At 41.6% G+C, this 26,575-nt stretch overlaps 3 protein-coding genes across 6 annotated transcripts in view; all 3 read left to right on the forward strand.

Moving 5' to 3' along the window:
• The window catches only part of CD163 (CD163 molecule), a 32,115-nt gene extending 23,670 nt beyond the window's left edge, over positions 1-8,445 (forward strand). Inside the window, exons 9-16 of the mRNA XM_026080316.1 lie at positions 283-345; positions 431-745; positions 941-976; positions 1,288-1,425; positions 2,100-2,195; positions 2,922-3,005; positions 6,418-6,570; positions 8,179-8,445. Of these exons, the coding sequence (XP_025936101.1) occupies positions 283-345; positions 431-745; positions 941-976; positions 1,288-1,425; positions 2,100-2,195; positions 2,922-3,005; positions 6,418-6,570; positions 8,179-8,288 (995 nt within the window). The 3' untranslated portion in view covers positions 8,289-8,445. The remainder of the gene's footprint in view (positions 1-282; positions 346-430; positions 746-940; positions 977-1,287; positions 1,426-2,099; positions 2,196-2,921; positions 3,006-6,417; positions 6,571-8,178) is intronic.
• Positions 8,446-12,967: 4,522 nt separating this feature from the next.
• On the forward strand, positions 12,968-17,187 carry LOC112973017 (olfactory receptor 2A12-like). Its single transcript, XM_026080361.1, is given in 4 exon segments — positions 12,968-13,028; positions 16,471-16,677; positions 16,680-16,720; positions 16,723-17,187. Coding segments are annotated over 4 exon segments (774 nt in total).
• Positions 17,188-19,559: 2,372 nt separating this feature from the next.
• GSTK1 (glutathione S-transferase kappa 1) lies at positions 19,560-26,316 on the forward strand. Of its 4 annotated transcripts, XM_026080318.1 has the most exons (9): positions 19,564-19,676; positions 20,385-20,466; positions 21,282-21,410; positions 21,764-21,864; positions 22,292-22,327; positions 23,900-24,016; positions 24,537-24,630; positions 25,901-25,988; positions 26,070-26,316. In XM_026080318.1, the coding sequence occupies exons 1-8, from the start codon at positions 19,605-19,607 to the stop codon at positions 25,948-25,950; spliced, it is 681 nt and encodes a 226-aa protein (XP_025936103.1). In that variant the 5' UTR covers positions 19,564-19,604; the 3' UTR covers positions 25,951-25,988; positions 26,070-26,316. The 4 variants fall into 4 exon arrangements, with proteins under 4 accessions (XP_025936105.1, XP_025936104.1, XP_025936103.1 ...); XM_026080320.1 differs by lacking the exon at positions 24,537-24,630 and having other exon boundaries at positions 19,560-19,676; XM_026080317.1 differs by lacking the exon at positions 26,070-26,316 and having other exon boundaries at positions 25,901-26,035.
• Positions 26,317-26,575: the final 259 nt, after the last annotated feature.

Genomic DNA, 26,575 nt, shown 5'->3' on the forward strand with positions numbered 1-26,575 from the left:
GGGTTCCCACTCTAACAGAAAAGAGTATGAGATGACATTCAGACCTCTTGAATATGACTGCATTTACTTCACTAAAGAAGAAAGAAAGCACAGCCATCAGGGAGCTTCAGAAAGATTATTTAATTCACAGCAACAGCCAAACATTGATCCACCAAGTATTAAATAGGCCATATACATGTTACAGGAAAAATGAACTTGGTGATTAATATTCAGGCAATTTCTACTCTGTTATTCTTTCCAAAGAATAATCAAGCCATTTACTTCAGTATTTAATTTCTGTAGGAAGAAAAAGGGTAGTGACTCCAGCTGCATTTGTTGAGTGTCCAAACTCTACAAGTTGTACAGGTACCACTACTTCTTTATTTTAACTTCTTGGTCCCTCTAGACCTTCCTGCTGTTCAAGTGATATAGAAGTTTCTGGGTTTTGCAGACAAGGAGAAGTTACGTGTCACAGGAGGAGAGGATGGATGCTCAGGCAGAGTGGAGATTTGGCACCAGGGTTCTTGGGGAACAGTCTGTGATGATTCCTGGGACATGGCAGATGCTAACGTTGTATGCAGACAGCTGGGCTGTGGATCTGCTGTGTCTGCTCTGAGTGAAGCTGCTTTTGGGAAAGGGACTGGTCCCATCTGGTTGGAAAAGGTGCACTGCAAAGGGACAGAGCTGTCTCTTTGGGACTGTCCTGCCCAGCTCTTATCTGACAAGAACTGTGATCATAAGGAAGATGCTGCTGTGGATTGTTCTGGTTAGTGACTGGTCCTTCAGTTCATTACACAGATCTGGGGAGGAGGTGGATAGAGGAATGTATTGTCAGCTGTATATCCAAATGACTAGCCCTGCCACAATCCTGACTGAAGGAATCCCACAGATGATGTGAAGTTGTTCTCCCTTTTTTCCACAATTACCTCTTCCTTAATCTAGACTTTCCTTTCTTCTGCAGGTGTGACAGAAACAACAGCATCACCCACAAGAGCAGGTGAAATATTCCCTCTTCCCCCTTTCTTTCCCCTATCAAGTGAGGGTTTAATGTCCAGATAGTGCATAGCAAGGAAGTCAGCAGTACACTCCAATTCATGAGAAAGGATCTTCCACAGTATTTGTAAAGGAGGGCTGAGTGGCACTATCCCCAGCTGTTGGATTCTAGCTTCTTTGAGCTAAAATGGGCAGCAGGTGACATACCTCCGAGACACTCATCACCCTTCTAGCACAGGTACAGCAGGATGCTACAGAGGAGCAGCCCTTTGGGCCACCTGATTCTCTACCTCTTGCTTGTTCATTTCCATGCAGTTCCTCCCTGTCGTCCCGCAACCGAGGGTGGGAGAGTCACGACACCTGTCATCCTCTGCATTATCCTGGGGGCCCTTCTCTGCCTGGTTCTTGCCATTCTTGGCGGACAGTTCCAAAGTGCCAGGGCACAGCAGAGAGGTTTGTCCCTCCTTGAAGTGGCGGGGTTTGAAGTGGGTATTTGAATGGGTAGTGAAGCTGAGGGGGGCTGAGGTGAGTACCAGCTGTGGTCATGATGAGGCTTTCATCACCTTCTGGTATGGGAAGAACCCAACAGTGCAATTGGGAGCTGGCAGTAGCCAGGAGGAGCACTGGGAGACTTCAGCCCTGCCTTGCTCAGTGCACATCCTCCAGTGCTGACACCTGTGAGGACAAGAACAGAGAGGAGGAGACAGAAGGTTTTGCATGAGAGTGGAAAAGGACACCAGTGTGGAGAAACAGTTTTAGAGTGAGAAAGTGGGAAGCAAAAACACCAGGGAGTGCAACCACCCGACTAGCAGGTGGCTTTTTTTTTAGGGTATTAAATCAGTGCAGCAACTGGAATACACACAGCTAACACAATTGTTAAGTTTCTAGTTGCTGCACTGATTTAATACAGAATAAATTCAAATGATTTGTAAACCAACCTGCTCCCCCACCCAATACCTACTGTCTCCTTGTCAGGGTGTTTTTCTCCAAGCCTGTTCTCAGTCAGACCTGTGACTTTGTAGGTTGTAACCAGGCCATGTAGACCCCTTTGGGTCACTCCTTTTCGCCACCTCAGTCTGAGTATGAGCAGAGACTGTGTGAGAATGATAACAGCCTTTTACTTTTAGGCTCCAGACAATCCTATGACCCCGTCTCTGAGGCTGTCTATGAAGAGATCAATTATAGCCTGATGAGGGAGAAGCAGCAGGTGACTGGCCTCTCAGGTCTGTGCATCTTGTTCTTGTCAGGGGAAAATAACAGAGGCTATTTCCTTCTGGTGACCCAGATCCCAGTCCAAAACTTTTTAGCTTCCAAGCCTACAGGGTAACTGAACAGTTCGCAGATTTGAGGAGAGCAGTTTCCTGCTCACTTGACTCTGCAAATTTCAGTCCTGGGGACAATTCATTTTATGCTGCCCACACTATAGCCATAGAGTATAGCTCAGTATGGGTCAAGAAAAATTGTTTTTGCTGGGATTCAGGCTAAGCAGATGTTTAAGATGGGAATAAATAAAGAAGTAATCTCTATCTCTCTCCCAGCAGGCACATCTCTGTAAGGCTTACTCCTGTTAACTACTTCCTCCCTTCAAGGCTTGCCTCTCCCATGATCCATTAGTTGTGTTATGGGGCCGCTGAAGCATTCCCAGATATTCCAGTGTTAGGCCTAGTAGCAGTAATACTGACCGCCCAAGCATCTGTTTCTCTTCCAAGCAAGCACCTAAGTCTTTTGATATCTCCTCTGTGTCCCTCACACACTGCCACAGGTGCTTTGATAAGCAGCTACATTATAGACTAATAATCTAGACATATATAATCCATTAAACCAGTCACATTAAACCTCCTCTTATATGCCTTGGATAGTGTTACTTTTGCCTACTCTTTCTCTCATAATGCAGTCTTATCAATTCAGGAAGGTTTACTCTGATATCACACTGTTTCTCATCTGCCTAGATTCCTATCCAGAGGGTTCACCAACAAAAGCACAGTTTTACAGTGGGGACAGCGATGAAGAAAATGATGCTGGAGCAACACAAGGTAATGGAATATAGGTGGTCTTACAAAGAAAGAGATCCAAGTATCAAGGTACCTTTTAATTTGCAAAGCACTATCAGTGATTAAAATTTTTTCACTGCATTTTATGTCCGCTAGTGATGTTAGGTAGAGGGCTGCTGAAAATTTCTGTTTAAGTCTTGTGGGCAAAGTATCATACAATCTCATATACAAGTGCTAGTCTTTTCTAAAGAAGAAGTGGAAAATAAATGTTTGCTAGTAGTATTGCACTCTTCACAGGATCCAGCCACACTAACCCAACAATTTGACAACTGTTTCTCCCAGAAACTGTGGCTGTAACCTGTTGCTCCCTTTCTGAGATACACGGAGAAAATCAAGAGTGAGAAAAAACATGCTCAGAATAAGAACACTGGCATATCATTGGAGTTGATTAGGGAATTTTCACCTGAGTGATCTGATGGAAAATGCAGTTTGCCAGATGTTTACTCTCATGTGAAAAAGCTGGGGGAGAGTGAGGGTTTGGAGAAGAACTGCAGTTTTCCTAGAGCTGGTCAAAAAGTTCACTAAATTATTGCCTACTCTCAATGAACCCAATTGCCAAAGGCACAAGCAGTTTTTGCACATATCCCTGACTCTCTGCTGTGCTGTCTTCAATTTTATTTTCTACTGTTTTTATTTTATTAAGGTTTGTTTTTATTTTATTATTTTTTTTAATATTTAAAATTAAACTAAAAGCTTTTTTTTTACTTGCTCATTCCAAATAATTTTCTTATTCATATTTCATATTGAGTACTGGGCACCAAGTGAAATAAGAGCTCTTTGAATAACTTTTAATTTTATGTGTGTGTCCTTATGGGTATATATACCATAAAACAGTGAAAACTAAGATTCTCTGAGAGATGGTTGTCAGGTAAGTATGCACCACAGAGCATGCACCCCCTGAGGAATCAGGGAGCTGGCTACTTACAGAACTTGGCAGCCTAGAATTTATTTACCTCCCAGAACAATTTTAAGAATGAAGTGTTTTGAATTATGCTGAGCAAACTCTTCTGATTTCTCATAATTTTTCTCCTCTGCTACCCTCAGATTTCTATATCTTAACAAGAGCAGTTTGCTTTTTTATTGTTGGGAACATTCCCAATTTCCTCCAACCCTGGCCACTCAGGTGACTTCAGAGTAAACTTGCATCTGGCTCTATTCAGCACTTCCAGGTCTTTGTCTCCATGATCATTCTGGTAGATCAGACATCCTAGGGAAATCTCTGCAAGAACAGGCTTCTGCTTTGTGGCAGCTTTCCTTCATTAACATTTGTGGTTGGTTTCACTGATTCTCCCTTCTAGAGGCAGTGGAGAAAGAGAGAGAAGGGAAAAAGAACTGCAGATATTTTTCTCCAAAGGCTTGGCCAAAGATTGTGACCACATGTCCATAAACAGAAGGCCAGGGCAGCTACTTAGTTAGACAATTTCAATAAAATTTAGAAGAAGATGGTTAAAGTAATGAAAAGACTAGGAAGCGGGTGTTGCACAGAGATAAACAGCGAGTCATTTGACACTGTGCAGTAATGAAACGTAAAGGAGAAGCTTACTGTGAAATAAACCCTACCACCAACTGCCTCCTTCCATATCTTCTTCCTCCCCCTGCTGTCCCTCCTCCATGCTTGATTTATGCTTTTGACTCGCTACAGCAATGTATAACAATTATTGGGGATATATCATTGTTGTTTGGAATAGCTTAGAGTCAGCAGGAGGATTCTTGGTTTCTTACTGTTCTGATCATGTCAGAATTAGAGACCATTTAAGCAAACCTGACACCCACAAATCCATGGGCCCTGATGGGATGCACCCACGAGTGCTGAGGGAGCTGGCAGATGTTATTGCTAGGCCACTCTCCATCATCTTTGAAAGGTCCTGGAGAACAGGAGAGGTGCCTGAGGACCGGAAAAAAGCCAATGTCACTCCAGTCTTCAAAAAGGGCAAGAAGGAGGACCCAGGAAACGACAGGCCAGTCAGCCTCACCTCCATCCCTGGAAAGGTGAGGGAGCAGCTCATCCTGGAGGCCATCTCCAAGCATGTGGAGGAAATGAAGGTGATCAGGAGAAGTCAGCATGGCTTCACCAAGGGGAAATCATGCTTAGCCAACCTGATAGCCTTCTATGATGGAATGACTGGCTGGGTAGATGAGGGGAGAGCAGTGGATGTTGTCTACCTTGACTTCAGCAAGGCTTTCCACACTGTCTCCAATAACATCCTCATAGGCAAGCTCAGGAAGTGCAGACTAGATGAGCAGACAGTGAGGTGGATTGAAAGCTGGCTGAATGGCAGAGCTCAGAGGGTTGTGATCAGTGGCACAGAGTCTAGTTGGAGGCCTGTAGCTAGCGGTGTCCCCCAGGGGTCAGTCCTGGGTCCAGTCTTGTTCAACTTCTTCCTCAATGACCTGGATGAAGGGACAGAGTGCACCCTCAGCAAGTTTGCTGATGATACAAAACTGGGAGGAGTGGCTGAGACACCAGAAGGCTGTGCTGCCATTCAGAGAGACCTGGACAGGCTGGAGAGGTGGGCAGAGAGGAACCTCATGAAGTTCAACAAAGGCAAGTGCAGGGTCCTGCACCTAGGGAGGAATAACCCCAKKCASCAGTACAGGTTGGGGACTAACCTGCTGGAAAGCAGCTCTGTGGAGAAGGACCTGGGAGTGCTGGTGGACACCAAGTTAAGCATGAGGCAGCAATGTGCCCTTGTGGCCAAGAAGGCCAATGGTATCCTGGGGTGCATCAGGAAAAGTGTTGCCAGCAGGTGGAGGGAGGGGATTCTCCCCCTCGACTCAGCCCTGGTGAGGCCACATCTGGAGTGCTGTGTCCAGTTCTGGGCTCCCCAGTACAAGAGGGATGTGGCACTACTGGAGCAAGTCCAGCAAAGGGCTACAAAGATGATGAAGGGACTGGAGCATCTCTCTTATGAGGAAAGGCTGCGAGAGCTGGGCCTGTTTAGCCTGGAGAAGGCTGAGAGGGGATTTTATCAATGTGTACAAATATCTGAAGGGAGGGTGTCGAGAGGATGGGACCAGACTCTTTTCAGTGGTGCCCAGCGACAGGACGCGAGGCAACGGGCACAAACTGAAACACAGGAAGTTCCATCTGAACATGAGAAAAAACTTCTTCATTGTGAGGGTGACAGAGCACTGGAACAGGTTGCCCAGAGAGGTTGTGGAGTCTCCTTCTCTGGAGATATTCACAACCCGCCTGGATGCGATCCTGTACAATGTGCTCTAGGTGACCCTGCCTGAGCAGGGGTGTTGGACTAGATGATCTCCAGAGGTCCCTTCCAACCTCAACCATTCTGTGATTCTGTGAATTATCAGCATTTATCTCTGAATCATCAATTATTGCTCTCTTAAGGGGAAAATCTCTTCCCATTAAAACTAATGCCTGTACCTGTTTCAGAGGTCCCTTCACTGCCTGGAAATACTCTGGAAGATAATTATGATGATGTGACAGAAGCTCCTGGACCAAAAGATGATCCTCTTTCTGAGCAGAATGAACAGGAAATCATTGTGGTCATTGAAGAAAGTAAAGGAAGCCGGGATTCACAGACCGGTGAGGATGAAAGAGCAGTGCTGCTAGTTTTCATAAACTACAGCTATTGTAATGAACTCAGGGAAAATGAGGCTGGAGGATACCTTAAGGGCTCACCTAATTTTTATCTAACCACTGGAAGGTGAGAACACTATCTATCTACACTGTTCCAGTCACATACTTGTTAATCTGTTCTTACAGTCATTCAGTGAACGTTTCCACAACCTCTACAGGTAATCTATAGCAGTGCTTTGTTCTCCTTACAGGTACAAAACTCTTCCCTGTGGCCTAAGTCTTCCCCGCTGCACATTAAAATTGTTACTTCTTGCTATAACCACTGTGGGGATAGAGAAGAGTTTATTGTAGTCATCATTGTAACAGCCTTTTAAGTCCTTGAAGACTTAACATATCTCCCCTCAGTTCTGCTTTACATTATGTTTCCCTAGACTAAAGCAATCTAAATTAGTCAATTTTCTGCACAGGTCCTCTTGGCTAGAATTCTGACCATTCTGAATATCTCCACCTAGACTGTTTCAGAAGGCCTGTATCTTTCCAAAAGTGTGGTAAAAAAAAATTCAGTACTTCTGTATAGTACAGTACAAAGACCTCAACAGCATAAATTAGATTTATCTTGTGTGATTTATTTTTGATAAATCCATGATAGCTGATATCTACCTCTATTTTTTTCTTCTGTCGCCTTACGTGTAATTTATTTGTTCTCATATTTTTCTGATACTGAAGTTGAACATGCTGTAATTCCTAATCTCCTTTCTTCCCCTCCCCTACCTTCCTAAAGATAAGCATATATTGTTCACACTTTCCCAGTCTTTCAGAGCCCCGCCTGTTTTCTGTGAGTTCTTAAAGACAGTAGATAGTGAATGGAAGAGGGATTCAACCATTTTTTTATCCTAGCATCGAATTTCATCAGGCCTGGTTAATACAAAAAAAAAAAAAAAAAGTTAAGATAGACTTTTCTTTCTTTGTGCACTTTTAATATAATCTTGGAACAACTTCTGATCTTTCATCAGTGGCTAAATGGCACCTTTTGGGGTAGTGATACATATATTTGACAGATTGAAGTCATGAAAAAACAATCAAAATATTTTAGGATTCAAAATGTTAGAGAAACACTATAGAACTTTTTTTTTAAATGGACCATGATTATATTCTTTTCTACTTTATGCATATACTTACATAAATTTCTACATCACATAAGGTAATTCTCAGTGTCTTTGTGAACTTCATCTGCTGTTGACTTCATACAAATCTGCTTGGTTGTATTGACAACCTCTGTCATTCGCAAACACAAAAAGCTTTCTAACACTTAAGGCAGTAAAACATGGGATGGGTTATTGATGGATATTGAAGAATTGACTTTATTAGAAATGTTCAAAGTTAGATCAGTAACCTGTTTTCTGGGAACAGTATGAGTGATGTTGGGGTATGTGTGTATGCAGGGGGAAGCAGGATGAGACAACTGATTTTCAGGTCTTTCACAGCCATGCATATCTATGGTTCTCACATCTGGAGGAGACAATTGACAGCCCATGCTGCCAGCTGCATAACCATGTAAAGGTAATACATACAGAATGTGCATTTATCTCAGTGTCCTTCCCTTCATGTTTTCAGATTGGAATCCTAATGCACCAGGAAACAGGACCTCTGAGGCTGAGAGAGAGGATTTATCCCCTCCTCTTGAAGATACAGCTTATGATGAAAGTGAAGAGCTGGGACACTGACAAAGACTGCTGGACAATACCAAACTCTTTTTGAAATAGATCTCTGTCTATAAAATGCTAATCAGGTACTAGCAGAACCAGAGCAACCTTCACTTAGTATTAGTTTACCTACCTTTTTTTTTTCAGGAGAGGGATTACATATTTAGAAGAAACAGAAGTTTGACTGTTAAGAAAATTTCTTATTTCCCTTCTAATTTCTTATTGCCATGTCTGCCTGGACAGTTTCTGCTTTTTATTTCTAAATATTTTCACTGTTTTTTTTTTTCCTACTGAGTTAATATTTCAACTTATGATATTTCCTTATTAAGAACTGTTTAAAGTGTTCATAATCTTGTACCAAGGACTAAGGCAGAAGAGGTTGGCACAGGGATGAACTAAATACTGTTTTATATTCACTGAGTAGCCTGGCAAACCTACACTTCTGTGTATGTCTTGATGGGGCACTGGATGGAGCTTCCCCATGGGATCTTGTGAGAGTGCAGGAGTGCTTGTTATTCTGTAATGCATAGGATGTTTCAACTTGTCTGATATTATTCTTTCTGAGCTAGGCTGAAAGTAGTGAGGAGGAAATTCAAAAGGAAAGGCAAGTCTGGCAGAGACAAGGCACTTCATTAGAAGAAAGCCTAAGGTAAAGCAACCACCTGGACATCTAGCTCCAGGCAGGAGTGGTGTACTTCTTCCCTGGTTAAACCTACATCACAGGAGGACCTGTCACAGGAACCAGGCCTGTAAGAAAAGAAGACTTGCTGGGTGCTTCTCCAGCAGTATCAGTAAGACCTGACAGGCAGGCTATGAGATACAGATGGAGGGAAACAAGTAGGTGGGATTTGTACCTTGTGGAATGCAAAAAGACACTTACAAGAGTATGTACCAGCCCTCCTGTAAGTAATAGATCACTTCAAAGTATTAAATCAACAACCTATATTGGCTATAGAGCAGTAGGAAACCTGAGAGAATCAGGCTAAGGTCAAGGTGTCCTCAAATTGAACCTTCAAACATGTGAAAAAATCAGGTATAAAAGGAAAACACACCATTGCAAAGGAGTAACCTCAACTTAGAGAAAGATTCAAACCCTATGGAGCCAGGTAGCAAAACCCGATGTACTGTAGAAAAAAATCAATGAACTATGGGGAAGAACAAAAGGTACAAATTTTAACCTCACCTTGTTTTGCTTTGTTTGATTCTTTCAATCCTCCCACACCTATTCTTCCCTATACCTCCTTTAATTCCTACTCCTAAACAATACTTAACTCTGTAAAAAACATAAATAATGTATGTATACTGGAAAGATAAATTCCTCATGGCTCCTGTCATTAGACAAACACGTCATCTTGCTTGTAAAGATGAGCTGGCTGGACAGGACAACCCAGGATCAGCCAGTGTTATTCTCAGCTTCACAAAGGGTCTGTGTTTCCAAGGATGCTCAGATAAAGACCTTGACCCAAGGGAATATAGGCAGTTCCTAAAGACCTGGGGGTCTCCTAGAGATCCTTAAAGATTCTGCCCTTGAAGAAAGAAAGCAATATGGGTGCACAGGATGGATCAGTTTACAGTTTAAGTATCACAAGGCATGACCCCTTCCCCCTCAATAATTTAAGCATTAAAGGTAACAGCAGCAACACTTTCTGGAACAGGGGTCACCACAGGGGAAGGAGGTTGAAATCATTTTAAGACACCACCACCACAACCCTGCTACAGAGAGCCAGAGATGCAAGGCTCATTCACCATAGCAGCAGGAATTGTGTTTTAATTTGTACTGAACCCTCTCTAAATTAACTACTGAACCACCACAGACTGAGATCAGATACTGGAATGGAGGACTGAACAATGAAGATGTTGAGGTCAGTCAGCTGAAGCTAAGATACCCCCCCTCCTGTAAATCATCATGAGAGTCTGATCAGGCCCTTGCTGCTTGTCAGGGGATTTCTCCCTATGAGATATTGACGAGAAGGAACTTAAGGAGAGGTGGTGAGACTTGTGTCACTTCACTCCCGCCCCTCTACTTTCAATAGCTGTAGTTAGGGTACAGTTCACTTGATCACACTACATTAATTATACCAGGCTGGAATGATTTACTCAGATCCTTGCAAAACTGCAGGCAATATGGCTTTGGGAGTACAGGAAAAAGAGTAACAGATATACCTGACCACATTAACCTTCTCCAAGTAGCCACAGAACCTTGTACTGAAGGAAGATTCTTAACCAAGTAAGAAAATCTATATCTATTAATCAGAACTATAATAACTAATGGCCTTGTTAGGTCCTTCTTGATTTGGTTTACACGGTAATCCTTGGAAGAACCAGAACTTTAAGAGAAATAACTAGACTGAATGATAGAATTGTAAATTTCAGTAATATTTTTCCCTTTTTTTCAACAAGTATGTAATCTGCCAATATCAAATGTAAGGGGGGGGGGGGGGGGTGAGGGTTACCAGTACATGACTCTTTCCTTCAGGTGGTAGGAGGAGGTGTATAAGATTATGTAATGCATCAGGTAATTTGAAAGGCACATAGTCATCCTGAATCCCGGTTTCTGGTTTGCAACCCATTAAATGATGGCAGGGGGTGTTTGGGTTAGACTGGGAAATCTATGGGAGGGGTTGCCACAACATCCCCTAAATCTCAATAAATAGTCCCAGTAAAGCCAGAACAGTGGTTCACTGTAAATGAAGAGGTGTGGGAAGAGTAGTGCTGACCTTAACTAGAAAAAAAACACCAATTGCCCTAAGATTTGTGAAAGAATGTGTAACATGGACTAACATTACAAATGGTACTGAGCTAAGACTGATTCTAAGAAGCCAAGAGGTAAACTTAACATGATCTTCAAAGCTGTGATGTAACTTAGCAATCAACACAGAACCAGCCATGAAGTAAGATCACTGATGCAGCTCTCTCAGATCTGCAGGAAAGGGACCAAAACTACAGAATCCACCCGGCTACCGATATCCCGTGACTTTGGGCATGGGGGAGAGGCTGCTGTCAGAGCCAAACAACTGGACTTGTCTGTACAGATTGTTACTCTTACAGAGGCATTATTGATCTTAAGTGCCTCACACACTGTATTGTCTCAAAGGAGTCATGGCTGTTGGGTCAACCATGGGACGTTACACTGCAGCTCCTTGCACCCTGCCCAGGAAATGCCTTGTGGAATCAAGCTCCTGCCCCCATTGTTGCGTGAAGGGGAGGGACGGAAGGCCCTTCCTTATCTTTATAATTTATGTTTGCCTGCCAGAGCCCCCCTGTTTGAAGACTTTCCCTGAGTCAGTTTCGCAAAGTAAAAAGAATAAAATTTTATTAAAGTGACAGATACAACAGGTTCGGAATTGCTGTTGATAAATGCACTTGCTGCTACAAATTTTCTTTCTATGAGCTCAAACTGACAATTAAGCACTTTCAATAATAATATATTTTCCCGGGTAACACTTGATGTTTGTCGGAGGCACAAGTCTTACCAAAGAGGCATCCCTGTTTGAGGGAGGGGAGAAGGAGGCTCGCTCGTCAGCAATCTCCAATGAACAGGTTGGGGGTTCAATTTTCTTCCCTTCCAAAAAACTTTAGTGAGCTATCCTCTGTTTTATAGTTGCTGAAGGTGGGATATGGAAGTGCGGCAGACATACTTCATTGGCCAGATTGCCATTTGCACGGTTGTTGGGGGTATGCCCCCCTTATTTACATATCATTCTGCAGCAAAGGGCATGTTTTTTAATATGGTAAGCAAGGATAATGTGGCTAGGGGTACTATAGGTCAACAGTTAGTCTGTGAGCAGCAATTATTTTTTCAGGATGCAACCCTTTGTGGTCAGGGGCGGACCGTGATACCTCCATCGCTCCCTCCTCCGCCGTGCAGCTGGAACAAACTGTCTGGCCTTCACCAGCTAGTTTTTTTACTCATGTTGCAAAAGGGTGGTGTGCTTTGGCTGCCATGTACTGTTTTTCCTTTGTGCCCCCTTATCTTTCTCCCTGAATTCTCTCTTGATCCCACACCCATGTGTGCAGCCCATGCAAGGGGTGCCATGGAAAGCCCAGTCAGGCTCAATGGGGGGGGGGGGGGGTGTAGCTCCTTGTGGTAGTATGCAAGTGGGGGAATGCAGGGGAATGCAAGGGAATGTGGAATGTGAGAACACCTGTCTCATTAAAGTTATCAGATCGAGGACCTTTTCAGTTCAAAGGGAATAAATAATAAGTAACAGGGAGAGAGATAGAAACAAAAACACAGAGGCACAAACCTGATAAGGGAGACAAGACTAAAATTCTTCAGCCACTAGTTGATGGGCCATTAAGAAACTACAGGCAAAGCTTTGAAGAGGGTCAGCCTGAACTTTGTAACTGACAAGCAGGGGGAAACAAGAGAACTTGAGTATTATAGATTTTTGAAGGGGTCTGTAAAACTTATTAAGCAACATTTAGGGGAAGGGTCAAAGGTTGGGAAAAGCGGGTATAAGGGAGGACCAAGGGGAGGAAACAGAGAGAAGAAAGGATAAAAGAGGCCAGTCATATGTAAGCAGTCACCGATGAGTACGCTTGTCTGCAGGCCCTGCACCTGAACACCACAGTCTATCCTATCCTATTAAATCCTTTCTTAATTATCTTTCTGTGTAATTTCACTCTATTCCATGTGTGAGGCAAGGTCTAGGTGCCAGCAACTGGAGAGACACAAGTGAGTGAATAAAGTGTCAGCAATGGGAATCAGGTCACGGGTGATAGTGGCCCAGGTGTTTGTGGTACCAGCAACTGGAGCAAGTGAGGGTCTTAGTATCAGCAACTGGAGGAAGTGCAGGTCATAGGGGCCTATGCATCTGGGATGCCAGCAATTGAAGTGAGTAAGTGGAGCTAACTGGCCATGTAGGAGTCTGGAAAGACTCTTAAGTCTGAGCCAGAGGTGGTTAAGGGAGCCTAGAATCCAGGCATGGATATTAAGCAAGCTGAGAATCTGTGCTGCTGTTCAAGGGATCTATGGGTGTGGGAGTGCTTGCGAGATAAGTGGGTGAGTGCATGCCTCTGTTTGCTAGCAAACATCAAGCTGGACTAGACAGCAGGTAGGAGGAGATCTGTATACTGGAAAGCAGCCCAAAGACCCAGGCATGAATTTTAGATGGGTTGAGGGGCCATGCTGATATTTGAGGGATCTGTGAATGGGGGTGAACCCGTGAATCTAGAGTATATGGGCACGTGTTTTCACTAGTGAATGTCATACCTGATCAGCCAGAGAGGAGCAACATGACTGGGCTACCTATACTTATGTTTTAATTGAGTTCTGGAGGGGCAATATGTGGGTGTTGTTGAAGGCAGCACAGCTTCTGTGTATCTGGCCATGTTAGTGCCCTCTGTGTGGGGGTATGTGTGTGCCTTTCTGGGATACACACTCAGCCTCACCAGTGGTGGAACCTGCAAACAGTAAAACAGCAGATGCAGTCCTCAGCCTGGGATGGAGAGACGGACCTCCAGGTCTCTGGGCTGGGCTCCAGGGGCCAAGAAGGAAGAATCCCCAGGTTCTGGAGATGGTGGCTGATAAAATCCCTTAACCCATCCTACTCTCCATTTTTGCTGACCCCTTGAAAAAAATGTAAGGCAGAATTCTTGAGAAGCCAAATAGACATTTTTATTCAGGTATCCATTAATTCTTTTTTATTACCATTTCTACCAGTTTGCCTTGTACAGACACCACACGGAAGTTTCCCAGCTCTCCCCCAGATCCTTCTTAACAATTGGTGCCACACTCCTCACTGGCCATTACTCAGGTATTAAGAAAGGTTTCAGTGAGACGTCACAGATTGCTGTCTGAATTACTGTTGATAATTCAGATCTTTCATCCTTGAGTTTTTTTAGAACTTCTGGGTGGGTATCATCCTGTTTTGGTGACTTGTGTGTATAATTGCTCGTCTGTGTGTACCATAACATCTTCCAATTCAATCACTTTAAAGTAGAAATTAAAGTTACTTTAATTTCAGACAGTTCCCCTGCTGAATACTCCACCTCTCCACTCTCTCAATAGGGCACATGCAGACCAGCACAGATAAAAGCCTATATCTAGACTCCTTCCTCTTGTCATTAAGAGTGCCAATCCCACTTCTTGGCTTTCTTTTCCTTGAGAACTGCATATTTAGATGATCTCATATTATCCAGATTTATTGAGGGTTTCATAGTTACCCTTGAAAGCTTTTTAAAAGCTGGTGTCACAGCAGCAACCTTCCATCCTCCTGGAATCGTGATGCTAAGTGAGATGTCACACATCCCTGGTAGTTATTCAGCTATTTTATTCCCGAATCCCCTTAGGATACTTGGCTAACATCCTTGGAGCATGCTACTGCTCATTTTATCTGTTTGTTCTATAACCTCCTTAAATCACTCTTCAATTTGAGATAAAGGAGGATTCTACCAGAAAACTTCCCCAAGCTCCTTCACTATAAACACTAATACAAAAAAATTATTTTAGGGTTGTTTTTTTCTTTTGGGGGTGGGGGAAATTCTTTTGCTATGGTTTTATTTTCTCTGAGCACTTCTTTTGTACCTTGATTGAAGAGTGGTCCTATAAACTCTTTGGAAGGTTTCCTGCTCTGAGATGTTAGAATAAAGATCCATAATTAATTCTTTGCTTTTCAGAACTGCTCCTCAATGGTCATCCCAGATGCAGAAGCACATGGTCATGGTTTCTTTGTACCTTACAACACCATTGCACCTTTACTGAGGTGCATGAGTCAAATTTGAGATCTGTTGGATCTTAAATGGTTTGAGATCTTTTCTTTCAAATGTTTGTTGATGTGTTTCTTAATAACATTCCAGGAAAAGATCACGAGTGTCTGCTCCAATGCATATTCAGACTCTCCAGGCTATAAAGGGTGAATCTCAGTGCTATTTTGTTAAGCTTATTAAGGACCAGATTCATGAGACACAAATAAATTAACAGGATATTTATACTTCAGATTATTATGTATAAAATCCTATAGGATTTTAAAATTCCACAGAAATTAATTTTCAACATCACTTGTCTCTACAGTGACATTAGAGAAGTATTCCTGTAACTTAGTTGGGTAAGGGCCTAAGCATTGTCATGGAGTCACACCTCCAACATACTTGTCTAGAAATACAGTACTGATTTGACATAAAAATAATGAACTCGATAAATTTTCATAGCTCTGTGATGCCATTAAATGGAGGAGAAATAGTTTCTCTTCAAACAGTAGGTAAGCATGATGAGATGTTATCTTTAATTTTCCCTAATATCATGACAACTGCTATATTTGTGTTTAGGTCTTTACACAATATAGTATACTATTTAGGCATGTTCTATGTTTCATGTCATAGCATGAAATTAAACCTAAGGTCATAAGACATCTAAAGTTAATGGGTTGTTTCGTTTGACAGATATAAGATCTGCTGCATGTGAGCAGGTTAATAACCATCTGATTTGATGTCTTCTGAATATCCTCAGGATAAACAACAGAAGAATAATCATAAGATTCTTTTTTTTTTTTTTTCAAAAGAGAATGAAATATTATTCTCCAATCTTACATCAATTAACAATGACTCAAACAATAAAATATAAGAACTTCAATACTTTTAACATCTTTTATCTTCACACATAAAACAGGACAGGCTATAGAGCCCTTCAAATAGCAAAATTTCTACTGATTGAGATTACTGTTCTGCCTGAATCAAAATTCAGTTGTGATGGCAGGATTATAATCTGCATGTATCCTTTTTCACTCTATCTTCAAATAGAACAAGATGTAAAGAGAAAATAAACACTATACTGGGACTCTCCTGTAGATTGCTTTCACTTTTCTCTTAATTATCAACTCAAAGTAACAGTATTTGTCATTTAGAAAACATTTTTCTCTATACTAAAGCTGATCTTCTCATACATATGTCTTGCTTTTAAAGACACAAGACTTAGTTTAATAACAGAGGAGAAATTATTGTTTGTGATCTTTAATTATACTTTTCAATGATTTTTAATAGAACATTTGTTAGCCCTAACACCTACAAATACAGGCAGTTGTCTAGACCATGCCTACCTTGGCTCTATGGCAGGGTTTCTCAGTGCTAGCATACAACAACTGTTTGGGCTGTTTACTGTCATCCACACCCTTGCTCTGGTGGGAAATATGATCATACTGGTACTGACCTGACTGGATTGCCAGCTCCACACACCTATGTACTTCTTCTTGAGACACATTTGTAGACATCTGTTACGTATCCAGCACTGTCCCTCAAATGCCGGCCAGCCTCTTGAACCCCCAAAGAATTATTTCTTTTGCTGGGTGTGGTTTTCAAATATACCTCTTTCTAACCTTAGGCATCACTGAATGTGTTTTATTAGCAGTCATGGCATATGATCGGTACATAGCAATATGTCATCCACTGTCCTACACTCTGATCATGAACCATAGAATTGCGTAGGGCTGGCAGCAGCAGCTTGGATATGTGGCTTCTTCTCACTATGATCCATACTGTTCAGACCCTGCTGATGCCGTTCTGTGGCCCAAATGTGATTAACCACTTCTACTGTGATATCCTGGCACTACTTAAACTCGTTTGTGCTGACACCCACATGAATGAAATCACTGTGTTTGTTATCGGCATTCTTGTTCTTCTTTGCCCTTCTTGCTTGATCCTGATCTTCTGCATCCAAATTCTTCTGGCCATCTCAAGGATTCACACTGCTGTGGGATGGCTCAAAGCATTTTCAGCTTGTGCCTCACACCTTACAGTGGTCTTACTATTTTACGGCAGTGCCATGTTCATGTACATTAGACCTAGGTCTAGCCATTCACCAGATCACGACAAAACACTCAGGGGTGTCATCACCCCTTTGTTCAATCCCATGATATACAGTCTGAGGAACAAGGAGGTGAAAGGAGCTATAGTGAAAGTGATGCAAAGGATCACGATGTTCTGAAGGAGGTAGACTCATTTTGGCTGGGAATTTGTTGTATTTCATAAGAAAGTATTCAAGTGTGGAATGCTTCAAAAGCACGCCCAGGATATAAGCCACTGAAACAGCATTTGTAAGCAGCTGAACTAGAAAATCTACAAAGAAGAGAGAAAGGAGTAAGTGTTTAATTAAAGGAGTATTTAAAAGTCAGAGTTGTCACATGATACAAATTCTCTGGGTTCTTCAAACATCTCAAGAACTGAATTTTGGGTTCTAGACCCCAGACCAAGTAGGCAAGTGTTTTGCTACTAAGTACAACTTGATTTACATTTTGTGTTTGTTTAACTTTTAACCTTTTTGTTTCAAACCCTAATGCCTATTCCAATGCAGAACTTTTTGCTTTAAAATTTGTTGAACCTCGACTTTGTTTTACTAAAAACCTACCTAGTATTTAGGATAATGATTAATGGGACTGAAGCCAATGGATTGAGACTGTTTTTGTCAGAGTTGTGTATCAGGGTAAAGCATAGAGCACAAGCCATCTGCAAGGGCCTATGTACTAGATATGTTCAAGAAGCCTTGGGATCCGAGGCATATATAGTGCCAACCTTCAGGGAGGCAGCAGCTGCATTGGAAAACTCAGGACCTAAAAAGGTTGGCTGCCCACTTTTTGGAAGAAATTTGCCCGTGAGTACAGGCACAGAGGGAAGGGGAAGCCCTGTACAGCAAACAGGAAGCAGGAACTCACTCTACATCTGGCACTGCTTTGGAGGGCACTGATATGCACATAGCCACCTGAAAAAGGTGTATTTCCAGAAAGTCCTTCTCCAATTGCACTGCATGGTCAGAATTGAAATCTCCTTCTTTTAGAGAGAATAGTCTGGATCCTCACACCCCAGAAAGCATGCTCATCAATGGCCACTGCAAACTCCACCTCATCTTGAGAAAGGAAGGGGAGGAATAAGGAAAGAAGGACTAATGTCTATCTCGGGAACAGGCTCCGGGAGAGAGAGGAAACTTTCCTCCTAATAATTTAACGATAGCACTAATTTCTAATATTAGTAGTAAAAGGAGCTTTTAATCTACTTAATACATTACAGTAACTTTACTGAGTTTATTCTTAGGAATTTGAGAGAAAGTGGAGAAAGTGCTTGTTTTATTTCACTTTATGCATGGAATTGCAAACTGAACAACCCAAGAGTCCACTGCCTGTTCATGTTGAAGCTCCCCTTGCAGGATCACTTTTTAATATTCTTTTCCATGTGTTAATTTTCCTTTCAACATGTTGATTTCATTTCCAATATACTTGCTCCTTTGTATTTTTGTAAATTCCCCTTGCATGAGAAGAAAGCAGAGCAGTTTGATTCCCAAATTGCTGCAAACTGTTAGAAAGGAAGTAATAATCTCTCTTTTCTGACAAAGACTTTATTTGCTTTTTTAATTTTTCTAAAACCTTCTGAGTTATTAATGATATGAAGTCACTTTCAAGAGGAAGTTCCTATTTTTAGTTTTGCATAAAAGGAAAATCAAGCTGCCCCTTTCAACATTTGTGGATAACTAGGATTTGCTGGCTTGTGGAATCATTTCAATATAATGAGAAAGAGATGACAGGACAAGTATACCTTGACAAGATGTTGTTTATTTTCAAAAACATAGTTAAAATCTTCTTTTCCAGAACACAACAGAAACAAGAAAAGAGCAAATTATTTCCACACCCATAAACTGTCAGAAGCACACCCATTTAAGTCTTATACTTCCCTCCAAGGTCACTGTTTCAGCCTTTTCCACTACCCTAACCTCTGCATGCTTGTATTCTGCCAACAAAGGAAAGGCCTATCACACCAGAATAATCCTTAGCAAAGATTTGCATCAGCTAAGTGGTTCAAGATGTGATTGCACACAATCTGCCAAACGAAATACTCTGAACTAACTCTGCAGAATGAGCTTGGAAAAAGGACAAAAATTTCAGAGAAACACTACCGACACTCAGAATGAAGATCTGAGGATAAGAAGTAAGCACGATGCAAGGGGCAGAGATGAAATTCCGACTTCCTGAAGCAAGCTTCCTAAGGGAAGGAAAGAATAGGCTTCTGGGGGACAGGACACATAACTCCTTTAATAATAACTATCACCATAACAGAGCATTCTGAACATGCACCACAGGAATACACAAAGCACTGCCTGGGAGCTGCTGAAGCATGTACCGTGCCTGCAGAGCATTTGTCCTGGCTTAATGATTACCACTTTTCTCTGAAGCACCAAAAGTTTTATTTACCAGAAAGGAACATTCTTATCCAATTTGGGAAGGGAGGGAGGGAGGGGGGAGAGACAGGGCCAGAAGCCCGGCCCAGCGCCGGGCCCGGAGCAAGGGCGGCAGTGGGTCCCCGGCTGCGCGGGGAGGTGGCGCCAGCTCTTCCGGCGGGGGCGCGGCGGCTGCGGCGATGGCGGCGGCGCGGACGCTCGTGGAGCTCTTCTACGATGTTGTGTCGCCGTACTCCTGGCTCGGCTTCGAGGTGAGGGGCTCGGCGCTGCGGGGGTGGGCGGAGGGGGGCTGTTGGCGGGGCGCCCCGTTGTCCCCCGCCACCCCCTCCTCTTCCGCGGCGGCGCTCCTGCCGTCGCTGCGGGCGCTGGGGCCGGTCGGGGCGGGCGCAGCCGCTTCCTGCGGATCCGGCTGTCCTTCAGGAGTTGGTTGAAGGGCAGCTCGTCCGGCAGCCTCGGGATGCCGTGACTCCAGAGCCACTTTATCTAGAGCTTTTTCCCCTACATATACTTAGATTTTATCTTGTTAAGAGTTTACTTTTAACCCGCTTGTGACGTCTTTCGGTGTCTTCCTCACGTGCTGAAAGCCAGGGATAACAAGGAAGCATAATTCAGCTAAATGGCAGCATGGCGTGTGCTTATTTGATATTTATTGCTGAGCATTTTGCTTTAGAGAATATTTTAATGTATAACAAATGTAATTGTTCCCTCATGAGCCTGATCTTTTGCTTATTCTGCTCCTGCTCAGACTTGCATAGTCTTAATACAAGTGTGGTCCTTTCAGTTTTCTGAGATCAGATTTCTGTAGCAGGCTCCAGGAAAGGAGTTTTAGTGCTGTCACCATATGATAATAAAGGGTTTTATCTGCAGTGCCCATTTCATGCCTTAGCTTATTTCGTGGTTGCATGCAGCTCTACAGAAATCTCAAACTGTCCATCTGTCCTTACTTTTCTTTGTTGCAGGTACTCTGCCGGTACCAGCACATCTGGAACATTGATCTGCGTTTTCGTCCAGCTTTTCTTGGTGGCATAATGCAGGCAACTGGTAGGCTTTATGGAGTGGTTAACTCTGTAGGGAAATACTTCACTAGTAGGACACTGCTGTGCGAGAGCTCTCAGTGGATCCTACTGAGTGCAGACCCTGCAAAGACAACTTTAAATGCAGTTTTGACACTAATGACAAATTAACTATAGGATTGTGGAGCTAAACAACGGTTGAGAAATCAGCTACAAGGAATATCACACTGTTAAAACTATACTGCCTCTAACACTCATACTATCTGCAGCACATACTGTCCATGCCAAAGTTCACCAGTTCTAAAAGAAGTTAGTAATATTTTGATATGTGATTTTTTAAAAAGTTTTTTGTTATGTTCAAACCAAAATTAATTTATGGAACACTTTCAGTGTAAGATGCAGGAGGGATCAAAGTAAGTCATAACATATTACATGTGACCTTATTAGAACAACTGAATCACTGAGATTTATAAATCATAAATCAAAAAATTAACAAGTCTCATTACACACAAACATGTGTAAATAAGCTTGGAGACTTAGAAGGGCATCTGTCTGAATCAACATAAATCCCTGCCTGGATTGTACTTTAGTATCTGGACTTTGTACCGTAGTTAAAACTGGTTCTGCTAATTGTTTATCTGCACATTGCAAAACCAAAGTAAATTATGTTCAAACCATAGCATTAACTTTGGAAAATCTGCACATTTCACCAAATTAATATGAAATTGCAGTCTTATTTAGGTATATGTTTGAGAAAGGTCTATTCTGTCCGATGTTGTTTTGTCTAATGTTGTTATAATATAATTGAAATCTCCTGCTTACCATAGAACCTTTTTTGGAAAGGTAACAAGCCCCCAGCAATGTTGCCAAAGCGTGCCGAATATTTGCTGAAGGATATAAAAAGGATGGGAAAATATTACCAAGTCCCTGTACAAATTTCAGCAGATGACTTCCAACGTGTCCTCGATAAAGGTAACTAAGAGACCCAACTCAGCTGGTGATGTGTGTTTCATCTGTAGTGCTTCTGGTTCAAATTTTCCATGACAGTAAAGATGAAGGTGAATTCTCTGTGGCCTCTTCCTGTATCTGTGAGCAATATGCAATCTGTGCATTTTTAATCATAAAGGGAACTTCTGAACTGGGCAAATGTGCTTGTGAGTGATATTAGCATAGAAGATGCTGTGAATCAGCACAAGCTCTACCTTTTGGGAACCATTGCAGAGAAAATCGTGCTGTCCTTAGGTAGCATTTCTGCAGACTTCATCCATTTTTGCTGATCCTGTGCCTTGTTTCAGTATGTTTCTCTGTCTTCTCACCGATCCCAGGCAGTCTTGGTGCCATGCGCTTTATCACAGCCATTGATATGACACAACCACGGTTCTTGGAACCTGTATCTAGAGAGTTCTGGATACGTTTTTGGTCACAGGTCAGTATCCTACAAAGCGAACTTCTTGCTCCTTTGTCTGACTCCCCTCCAGCCCCACTTCATTCAAATGTGGAGTGTGAGCAAGAGAAAGAAAACGTGTTTGAATGAAGTCATGGCAGGAAACTTAAGATCTTAGTGGTTTGGGATTCATTGCAAGAAAAGAACTAGCTTTCAGTCAGCTTAATTTGCAGTTTCTCCTGTTAGGTATGTATGGTGAGTCCTGTGTGATGAGTGAACCGGTAGTTCATATCAGAAGGCACTTAATATATTTCTAGATTGTGTGACTTAAAATCTTTTCTAAGAAAGTTTCTCCAGCAGGATCAACTAATATTCTTTCTATTTCTATTTTCTTAGAAAATTTGCTTTCAAGTCCGGAACTGAGCTTTTATTTATAAATACTGAATTACTTATTTTCTTCTTTCACCAGCATGAAGATATCAGTCAGCCGACAAGTATATTGGCTGTAAGTGTCTCCTTGTTAGTGCTTCTGCATTTGTATGTTAAAGGATGGAAGGATAAAAATTTCTATTGGTGGGCTGGATCAGTAATAGTATTTGTTTGCATTTTGCCTCTTCAAGAGGCAGCATGTGAAGGATATATTTAAACATACAGAGAAAGTACTTGCATAGCCTCTGAATCCATCATTCCTTAAAAACAAGGCAAGGACATGCAGAACTTCAGAAAAACAAACTTCATACTCAAAAAGATCTCTGTAATTTAGTCCCAGCTTCACAGTCCGTGAGTATCCATCCGTATTCATCAAGGGAGATAGGTAGACATCTCCTTGTTGGCTTGTTTCTGTCTTCATTCACTCCTGCAGCAAGGACTAGACCTTCCTCTCATGTGGAAATACGCCATCTAAAGCTGTGTGAGGGTTCCCAACATCTTCATCTGAGTTTTTGTGGGTGAATTTATTTTATACACTGATGAACAATGGTATGTTGTTTACTTAATGCAGTTCCTTAGTGTGGCTGTACTACTTTTTTACTCCTTTTTTAGTCAGTAGTAACTTCTCATAACTTACTATAGAAGCAATGTGGTCTTTGAATCCTGCCCTAGACTTCCTAAATACTCCTTCTTCTGCTCTGGAGTAGGGATGGCCAGATGTTATGTCTCTCTAAATACTGTAGTTTAAGCACTGTGGCTGCCAAGCACATGTAACATTTTGTTCTAGTGCTGTGCCGCACTTGTTTGTCTCCCATCCAAGTAGAGCAAAAAGAAGTCCTGATCTCCCTGATGTGGAAGGAGGAGAAGGCACAAGAAAATATGGGTATTAAATGAAGGAAAAGTGATTGTGAAAGAAGGAATCTGAAAAAAGACCTGCATATCCAGTATTACTGGTCCATGTTGAATACTTTAAACAGTTTTAAAAAAAAGAGGGGGGGGATGTCATTCACATAAATGACATGGAAGTTAACATTCTTTGTGGCATACTTTATTAAAAATAAGTATTTGTAACTTAAATGTGACCCAATAAATTATATAGCTTTTACTTTTGGCCACTTTATCTTATTCCTGTACTGCTGGTGTTGCATAATGTCACAGGTGAGGGTGAAGAAGTACAGCAGTAGCACTAGCAACTGTTTAACCTCGAAGAGTTACAGTCTCATGCAGCATCATTCATATTTCCTCTGTGGCTACATTTGTCATACATACTGTCCATTTTTGTCTTAGCAGGCTAGTACAGTAAGACTCTTGCTTTTCCTTTTCAGAACAATACTTTTTTTTATTAAGTTGTGTGATAACTCATTGGAACAGAAGTTAAACTCATTATTTTATTCTTCTATTTAAGAACTCCTGCAGAAAGTCCAGATTTGGGGGTTGGAAGAGTAAAATATTCCATCTACTTTCTATCTAGGAGCTGATAAATGATGAATGGGTTGGGAATACAGCCAGACAATTGTACAAGAAGTGCTTCAAGAGTACCTTGTAATTTTTTTTGTAATAATTTTGTGTGATCAACACTGAAGATTAAATTAATTAGTCCGTGGTAGGAATTAAAATACTTAGAATATTCTTATTTATGTCTTCTTAGGTTGCAAGACAGGCTGGGCTGTCATCAGAGCAGGCCCAGAAGCTACTTGAAATGGTTTCATCCCCTGCAGTGAAGAATCGTCTGAAAGAGACAACAGAGGATGCAATAAAATATGGGGTAAGATGCTTTAGTGCCATTTGGGATCACAGCTATGCAGTCTTTCCCTGTTAAGAATACTGGTGATGAGGGCAATGATTAGAAAACACTAAATAGACCGTTTCTCTTAGTCTCTTTTGCTTTTTGAACATGTGAAAGCTAACTTATTATTACTTAGTTTATTGTATTGTCATCTGGGAAACTAAGGTTGACCCCCTGACCCATTCCAGCTGGATGACAAGGATGGGAGGCCTTACCACTTACAGGGCCAGTACCAAGAGACACTGTTTATCACTACTTGACATAAAGCTGTGGGTTTGGTAGGTTGGGTTTTTACTCAGTCACAAGGGGCTCACAGGCTTTGGAGAGTCTTCTACTGTGTGATGGCTACATTAGACTGGTGTTTAAGAATGAAGAAGGTGAAAGGAAAGGGAGGAAAAAAGTCAATGTTTTCAGTTGTTATTCCTGAGGATTGGTCATGTATCTACAAAAATTTCTTTCACTGTAACATTCTTTATTTATATCTCCATGGTGTTGATAGGCATTTGGGATGCCTGCTGTTGTGGCACATTTTAATGGGGAACAGCATCTCTTTTTTGGCTCTGATCGTTTAGAGCTGCTAGGAAGTGTTATAGGTGAGTGTACTTAATAACCTCACTTTCAGTTTCATGTTTTTACCTTCATTTAATGAAATATGGAATACAGTTAAATGAAACACTCTTAATGTCTTTTAAATATTGAATTATGTTTAGTATCCTTCTTGTGGGGTAAAACTGTTGAATGGAATGTCACACAGTTGCAGTGACCAAAGATGTAGTCCTCTTCCAGACATTTAGTAACTTGAGTGGAGAACTCCCATTGGTATGTTTTAAGGCTTTGTGTTGTACATGCTATTTTCAAACTAACAATATGATACTGGGCATTAGATCTTGGCTCAGATTAAGACTATGGCTGATAATCCTCTATTTGTGGTTTTAACATTGTCATCTTAAATCTGTTCCTTCTTAATAAAAAGCGCATTATCACAAGTCCCCAGTTCATAATTGTAATTATGTAACTACACAATTCCTGTATTGACTTTCCTCTTGGATGTATATGTCCTTGTTTTCATTTTTCTGTTAAGAAAATCTAAATTTCTAATTTTTTAAGGGAATGTGAAGGGGTTGTGATGATTAATACAACTCAGTCACCCGCTGTTACTTGAGTTAGAGGGAATTTGACTATTGATCTTAGATTTGGCAGCACTTGCAGACTAGGAAAGCAGCCATGAGAAAGAGTTACGAACATAACTAGTTCTGATGCATTGTTGAAGTTTCAGCAGAAAATTAAAATTAGTTGTAGGATTCACAGAGGGGTGGCATTTTTCTGAGGCTTATTTTCTTTTCTGAATGGGTCTACAAAAATATTCTCGATGAAGATGAGAGTGAGGAAGATTCACTTCCCAACAGTCACTACCATAGTCACTAATCCTAACTGAATTGTCATGACCTGATTCCTAGTCCCCACTCCAAACAGGGCAAGGACTTAAACAGATTTTCTTCTTGTTTCTCTATCTTACTCCCCAGCCTTCCCCTCTTTCCCTCCTCCTCACCCTCAGCCCTTCAGAAAAGGGATCTTAGAAAGAATTGGCTTCCTCCTCATCTGGCGTGCAACAGACTTGCAGAACTTCTTATCTGTGACAAGAGGAAAAAAATTATTCTGTACAGCTCCAGTTGTGACTGGACAGAGAAGGATTTAGGACATTGGCTGAAGAATGTCAAACAAGATAAAAATCTATATCCCATCATCAGTAGTTACCCTTCAAAAGAGGAGTAAGAACAGTCATCCTGCTGCAGAAATGTGACTGTCCAATCACTTCTGTATATTGAATTTTAACTTCCTCTTTTGTGCTGGTTTGTCTTGCAGGAGAAAAATGGCTGGGACCAGTTCCTTCACTTCCAAGCCCCAAGATGTGAAAAGTCCAGGGGGAAAATATAAGGAGAAAAAAATATATGTATGTATGTGTGTGTGTGTGTGTGTGTGTGTGTGTATATATATATATAAAAAATAAGTAACAATATTGTTTTCCTTACAGAACATCCCAGAGATATGGCATTTATGAAAATATGGTCAATCTCTGGTGATCATTTGAATGTATGCAATTTATGGAGAGATGGCTTTCTCTTCCTTAACTACTAATTTTACAGCTCAATCTCATTTCCAAATAAGATGAAGTTTGAGGTTTGCCAATATTACCTGTCTGGTCAGGTCTTTACAAACACCAGTATGCTTCTTTTCTCTCAGCAGATTTGTTGAACATTAAAGATTTTTTACAGATTACACATTCTGCCTTTTTGATTAGTTTTCTTTAAAAGCATGAGGATTAACTGTTGTTACAGCACTGAGATCTTGACTGTGTAGAGATTTCTTGTATCTTCACACATATTCAAATCTTCAGAAACAGACACACAGCCTAAGAGAGCTTGGCCATGTTCTCCTTTTATTTGCCAAGTCCAAGATATTATATAGATACTTCAAGAATGGAATAAGGCATTTATGCTTCCTTTTAACTTTTATGCTTCCTCTGTAACATGACGAGTG

This window comes from Apteryx rowi, unplaced genomic scaffold (assembly GCF_003343035.1).
Source record: "Apteryx rowi isolate R43461 unplaced genomic scaffold, aptRow1 scaffold_515, whole genome shotgun sequence".
Lineage (NCBI taxonomy): Eukaryota > Metazoa > Chordata > Aves > Apterygiformes > Apterygidae > Apteryx > Apteryx rowi.